This window comes from Gallus gallus, chromosome 7 (genome assembly GCF_016699485.2).
Source record: "Gallus gallus isolate bGalGal1 chromosome 7, bGalGal1.mat.broiler.GRCg7b, whole genome shotgun sequence".
Lineage (NCBI taxonomy): Eukaryota > Metazoa > Chordata > Aves > Galliformes > Phasianidae > Gallus > Gallus gallus.
In genome coordinates this window covers 18081120-18088110 of record NC_052538.1, presented here as the reverse complement: position 1 = coordinate 18088110, position 6991 = coordinate 18081120, and the positions used below count along the sequence as shown (strand labels likewise).

The window sequence follows — 6991 nt, the reverse complement described above, 5'->3', positions numbered from 1 at the left end:
TGTCTTTGCTAGTCTTCTGCCAGAGGAAGCAATGGAAAAGAGAATAATGAACAAAGTGCTCATAGATTGTGCAGTGCTGTGAGGGTATTCAAAGAACATCTGTGTTCAGGAAGGTGTTTTGGAATACTGAAAATTCTGCAATTGGCTTGCTTATATTCAGCTTAAAAAATTTTGGCTGGTGATATTTTTCTGTATGCTGGTTTCAAGCTCTCATCTGAACAGCATGGCGATACGCTCTGTAAAGCTGTAGCTTTTCTTTCCTTAGTTCTTACAGATTTCCTTTTTCTTCATTTCCAGAGGTAAATTCCTGTGATCCAACCCAAGGAAACATGAAAGCAGGAAGTGAGATGAGGGAAGAGCCTAAGGGTTAGAAAGAGAAAAGGAGAAAGGGGGAAAAAGACTCATACAAACTCCTAGCATAACTGGCCCAGGTGAGCACTGAACTTTTTACCAACCTTTTCTACTGCTGAACTTCAGTAATGTAGAGCTAGAGAATACCATGGCACTTTGGCTTATTTGTTCAAGGGAAGAGGAGAATGCCCAGTGCCTGCAGGAACAGTCAGCTCTTTGTTCAGTAGGAAAGATCTGTCCTGGTTTTATTCTGTTGTAGTTTAATTCCTTCTCATGAAATTAAACTGAGCTGGACTGTGGGAGAATAAGCAAGCTGCAATGTATCAGCAGTCGTTCAGGACGCAAGTCCAGAAAGGGTGTTTTCAGTAAAGTCTAATACACTGCAGTCTAAAATATGGAGCCTTAGTGTTAGCAAGAGGAATCAAGTATGTGAACTCATTTGCTGTGATGGATTATCACTGTGCTGTTTAATACAGACCCGTAGCTCCTAAAATCGTGAGAGGAGATGGAAGAAGGTAAGGGAGTTGCAGCAGGAGAATCTAGAATGCACAGTGAAGGTGGTGATCACCCAAGAATTGACAGTGTGCAGCTGGGGAGAGCATCTGTTCCAGTGTTTGGTTAAAGTGGTGGAGTACTCTGCAGGTTGAAATGGAGAAGGAGCAACCATCTAATAGTACTTTATCTGTCTCCTACTGGTTCCCTCCCAGTTTTCCTGCCTGGCATGCTTCTTTCACACCTTCACAGAGTCCTGTGCTCCTGTTCAGAGGTCTGGTCAAGTGGAATTGGGAAGGGGCAGCTTGTCGGGAGTAACAAGATGTGGCTGATTTTTGTCTCAGCAAAAGTAAAACTTAGAATGAACCAGCTGCATTAAAAAAAGCAAAGGCTTTAGATTGACTTGCCACATCAGAAAACTGAAAAACACCTTGAAAAAAATGTTCTTTAATTGCATAAAACTCTGTGAGAAATTTTACCTTCTCTAGGGAAGAGAATTTGAAAGATGCACTGTGTGAGGCTTCACTGTGTCAAAACTGGTGGACTGTGACTAGAATGTCATTACACTGGGATGAACACCTGATGGTGTAAAGCTGAGCTGTCCCTTCTGAGTGCTTTGCAGCAGGCAGGAAGCTCTACTGACGCAGCTGAGACTTCGCCTGTGGTGGTGGCACAGGAGGGAGGGCAAGGGACTATGAGATTTTTCTTGCTAGGCTGCTAGCAAGCAAAATGCTCCATAAGGCATACTAGCAGCCTCTATCTGGCTCCACCCTTCATCCAGCTGTTGCTTCCTCAGGCACTAACTTTACCTCCCTGTGTGGTGATGGAGTGCTGTTATTCCAAATGTCCCCTATTTTTGCTACAGAACTACACATTTGAAAAGACCAAAAGGTGTTAACTTTACTCTCCTTGTGAAACAGATGAAAATTAAGGGGATTTAATGCATTTTTTTCTGACAGTGTGTGATATGAATTAATAAACTAGGTAGCTTTAATAGCGGGAAATGTATGAGAAACAGATATTTTATATCTGTTGTTGTGAGTTTCAGTCTAAATGTCCAACTTCCATGTTAATGTTTATGAGTCTTGTGTATCCCATCCCCAGAATTAGGAGTGTAGTATATAGGTGGAACAGTCCGAAGTGTCTGAACAGATAAAGTCATTTTCTGAATGCTGTGCTAATCATTAGTGTGTGCTGCATAGCAGTTCAAGTATTAATAAGAATTCCACGGAACATAATACAGAGGGACTAGAAAATTCTCTTGAGAAGAAAAATTGATGACAATTTTTCCTTTCATCCTGGCAAGGCTTCTTATTTTAGTCGGTACTTTCTAATTGCTATCAGCAGTATCAAAAGACACAAAGTTATGTTAAAGAAGTTCCAGCCTTTGCCCAGAAATCCATAGATTTCATTCCAGCTGTGCCGTATTCAGAGTTAATTGGATGACCCAGTTTTTATCCTGAAACACTGTATGAACTTAGAGACTATATCAGTGCATCTAACAGTTGCTTGAAGAGCACATCTATGATCTTAGGTACAAAAAAAGCTGGAGGCCACAACACAGCGTTGGAAGTACGTTAGCTGCTAATCACTGAAAAGGGAGGTGACCAGGGGAATGGGAACTCATGCCACAACCATAAGAGCCAGATGTTTCTATTTTAGTTAAATTCCCCCGTAGAAGATTGATATGAAGATGGTTTGAGGGACAGCGTTCATCATTGTCTTCATTGCAATAAAGCATCATCCCGCTTCTTCCCATGTACCATCCTGTTTGAAATAAATCAACTGAGCAAGTGAAGTGCTCAGGAAACTCTCCTAAGTTCTCTTTACAAACTAAATCAGGCTATAAGTTTTGGATTTCTGTTTCATTCATCATGTGCTCGAGACCTCCTCATGTTCTTGTTAATAATTCAGCCTTCAACTATTCCAGGTTTATTGCTCAGCGGAACAGCACCTTTTGCTGGGTCCAGCATATGGCCAACAGAAGCTATGTCAGGTAAGGAATACAAGCTTAATTTTTCACCTTTTTCTCTTTTATTGTTAACCAGCTTTGAAACAGAACTATGATGCATACAATGATGTTCGTGTATGTCAACAGCTGTTAGCTTGGGTAGCCAGTTACTTTGAAACAGCTGGAGATATGCCAAAGATCTCAGGTGTCTTGAAGGCTGTCAAGCTTGTACTCTTTTTGTGTTTTGTTCTTACAGTATCTGCAAACTCAGCAAATCCTGAAGGAGACTGGATTAGGTAAGAAAGAATTTTTAAACTTCATCTCCTGTGGCATGTTGGTGAAAAACAAATGTATTGTGTTGTTCTGTCTCCCTTCCACAAAAATAGATAAGCCCTTGTCTCACTCTGGTAACATCATACTTCTGTTCCAGGTGGGCAACTATCAGCTATTAATTGTTATTCTGCTTGGAGATAGATTTCTTAACCTTTTTCTTTCCTTTCCTCATTTATTTATCAAGTAATGAAATTACAACTACCAAATTAGGCAAAATAGCTGACTCCTAGGTTCATCATAACAAGTACATAGTAAAGAAACAGTAAGTTACTCTCTGAGAACATGTGTTTAAAAAATGACATTGATTACTGGTTCTGCTATTGCTTCTCAGTGTGGCCTTCATTCGTGACAGCACAACTGTATTTGACTCAGATTGCATTAGAAGTATTAATTCTATTCTCTAATGTTTCCTAAGGGTAGAACAGCTCTTCTCACTAATCAGTTACTTTCTCCTCCTTTTCATAAATGAGTTGCTAGTAGAGACTTCTGAACTGTATGGTGTATGGCATGACGAAATACAGATCTCCCTTGGCTGGTAAAATTCTTAGTTGTATTTTTGAAAGAACTCTTCAGCCTCATCTTGGAATGAAACTACAATTTTTAATTTCTACAGACTTCACCTCTTAGCTTTCTTCAAAGAGTGATTGTTACAAACTGTACTTTAAAGGCTGCTAGTCTTGAATTAAGAGTATGTAGTGTTGATGGTTTCGATGATGGACAGTGCCTGCAGTATTGGAAGAGGAATAAGCTTTTACAGCCTTGATGCTATAAGGAAGAACTGTTCTGCTTTCATTATAACTCCTGTCTGGAGAATTGACTCATAGCACACTTTTTCCTTTGTGTGTTCTTTGCAAAATAAAATAAAATAAAATGAAAATAGGGTAGCTCAATCTTCCCTCAGAATTCATGGCCAAATCAGTGTCAGCCTATTTGTGAAAGGAAACCCAAGGATTTCATTGTAAAGAATTTTAAAAGAAAAATCAGTTTACAGAGAATATTAACACTGAATGTAGCACAGGTTCCAATTAAGGATTTTTCTACGTGTTAAGTTAATGTTCTTGCGTGTCTATTTGCAAGTATTATGGCAGAAAGAGTATCTCTTTCTAAGACACTGTGGTAATGGAGCTAATGACAAAACAGTTGGTGCTGTCACACTAAGGTGATCTTCACTCTTGCAAGACAAAATGTAGTTAGACTGGCACATTTTTGCAGGGGTAGGCACTTAACCATGTGTATAAAAGATTTGACTCCTTTTAGCCAGCAGATGCCTCTGTCCTTGGCCAAGCTGACTTTACAAGATACATAAACCTGTAGATTGCTTAACACTCTGTCCTGTATGCCATGGTTTCTTCTCCAAAATGCTTTGAACTCTGTAGTGGAAATGCTAAGTTGCAGCCTGAACCAGTGATTAAAGACCTGGTTGAGAAGGCAGGGCCAACCCAGGGGAGCTCAGGTGTATGTAATCAACCTGAGTGATTGGAAGGGGTGCAGCCAGGATCCACCCCTTCCCAGACCTCATTTAAGGTTGGCAGTGGAGGCAGGGGTATCTTACTGGAGATCCCTGTGTGTCTGAGATATTCCAAGGGTAAGCAGATTTTTTTTTTTCCTTTGTTTCTGTGTCAATGGCTGCTGTATTTGGGCTTATCCTTATTGCAGCTGAGGACTTTGCTACCCTGCTATCACTGCTGTGCTCTCCGTTGCATTTTAATGTTACAGACCTCCAACCGTATAAATGCTTGGGGATTAGGTGGAGGATCATGGAGTGTTGCAACCATACCAGCTTAGGTAAGACTGCCCTAAGGCCTATGGCTGCCAGATTGCTGTAGTACCAAGTAAACTCTTCACTTTATCCTTGACCTAGTTCCGGTTCTGTCAGGGAGGCTGTCCTGAACTTCTAGGTATACAGTTGCACCTTATCTCTCCTCTTTCTTGCCATTGTACTCATTCAAGTGGAGCCCACTAACTGCAGTCCTGCATTTCCTTGTTCTAGGTGTGCTGTTTCTACCTGTGACTGTCTTCAGAGAGAAAATTTTGCTGAAAAGTTCCTTAGAAGGGCTTGGTGTCACTAACAAACTGCATACTATAAAGGCCTTGGTACACCAAGTATCAATCCTGATTTAAAATTCATACAGAAATTATATGAGTTACATGGAATAATAGGCTGGGCTTTTACTGTGTTATAACAAGGTAGAGGCACCTCCCTGTCTGTGAGGTTTTGTTTTTTTTTTTTTCTGTGGATAATAGAAGGGTAAAAAAAAAATAGGTGAAGTTTTCTTTTTGGCACTGAAATCAGAAACGATGGGAAGTTCTGGTTTAAACTGTTCAGAATAGTGTTGGTTCTGTTTTTTATTGTTTCCTGAGTAAGCATAGAACTGGAAGAGTAATGATAATCCCAAAGAAGTCTCGTCTTCATATTTCACTACTACTTGGGGAAAAAAAATCCCACCCCTTTGTCTTGTAAATATTTCCATGAGTGTGGAGTGTTTCACTAAACTCTGCCAAGTGGAGAGGCTCCTGATTTAGTTTTCTCTGCTTTTTCTATCCTTGGCTTAGGCACTCAATAAATGACAGGGAAAGGGCGGAATCTTTTATAGTATCTCAGCTAAATAATGATTTGTTCTACTATTTGTTGGTGACCAGTGCTGTTGCCAATTCTTGTCTTTTTCATGATTTCTTTACTCATTCTTTTCTCTGTTGTGCAGCCCAGCATGAACAGAAGAATAGAAGGAAACTGCTGTTAATCTGATCCTGAAAGACAGGCAGGGCTAGAGGTTCCAGGTTCACTTCTTTCTCCAGCATCTCCCCCACTTCTGTGCCTTGGTAAATGTGTCTGAAATTATCAATTTGGCAGCAGACTTTAACACAAAGTAATAATTAACTTAATTAAGCAGAGAGAAAATGGAAATGGAGGAATAACTTAATTTGATGTAATGACTTCCAGAGAAAGGGTTGTCCCTTAGGTTTATAAAGATCTGAGTGTCAGTCCACTCAGCATGCTGATACTCTGACTGGTGGAAGATGACTTGCTTTCAAATGCTCAGCAGTTTACCCCAGATATTGCAGGATCTGTCATCCAATCAAAACATTTGTATTAGGATTATTTTCAACACTTGTCTCCCAGCACAGTTTCTTTTTGATTTAGAAGAAAGAGATTACTGGAAAGTTCCCCATGTCAGCTATTGTATACTTTTGAATACATTGACTTTCAGGACATCAGCCAGCAAATCTAGAGGTATAGGATGAAATAACTTGTTTTTTTGTTTCTTGTCTCTAGATTTGTCAGCTAAGTAGGCTAGATTCTACCGATCTAAACACTATATCTGGTTTCTTCACCTCCATCATGGGATGGTCCTGTCATTTTGGTAGCATGTCCAAACAGCCTGTCATCATAGAATTTCGCTGACCTATGTTATCTGGTCACAAAACCTCTTCTGAAAGGAAAAGAAAAAAAAATCCCTACAATTTCTATTATTCAAAGTATGTGGTATTTCTGCTGTGAATAGTTTTCTTTTGTGTGTGAGGAATAAACTTAGACTGATTGTGTTAAAGAGGAGTGATGAGACGAGGAGTAGTAAGAAGTGCAGAATGGGATGGCAGTTCTCCTGCCATCTTGTACATTTTTCACTCTTTATATTAAACTTCCTGGAATGCTGAATGATAGGAATGATTGATTTTTATCTCATATGTAAGAAGAGGACGTGTTTTGTGCGCATCTTGTTGTCATCACTAGTTCTCTCATTGTTTCTGTCAGTAGTTATATGGATGATCTTTATACTTTATGTGCAGCCTGTGAAGTGAATATAAAGACCAGTCAGGCTACCTTTTCTAATACATTCTCTTCTTTCAAACCTAATATCAATGTCA

At 39.7% G+C, this 6991-nt stretch overlaps 1 protein-coding gene across 14 annotated transcripts in view; it reads left to right on the top strand.

Annotated features, from left to right (window-relative positions):
- The window catches only part of MYO3B (myosin IIIB), a 211163-nt gene that overhangs the window by 1454 nt on the left and 202718 nt on the right, over nt 1-6991 (top strand). For 13 of the 14 annotated variants that reach the window (XR_005861643.2, XR_005861642.2, XR_005861644.2 and 10 more), the window contains exons 2-4: nt 298-431; nt 2774-2839; nt 3051-3090. Coding sequence is in view for 8 of the 14 variants with exons in the window: in XM_040704167.2 (XP_040560101.1) it covers nt 2833-2839; nt 3051-3090 (47 nt within the window). In the remaining 6 variants the exon portion in view is untranslated. The remainder of the gene's footprint in view (nt 1-297; nt 432-2773; nt 2840-3050; nt 3091-6991) is intronic. The other variant, XM_040704166.2, reaches the window with a different exon arrangement.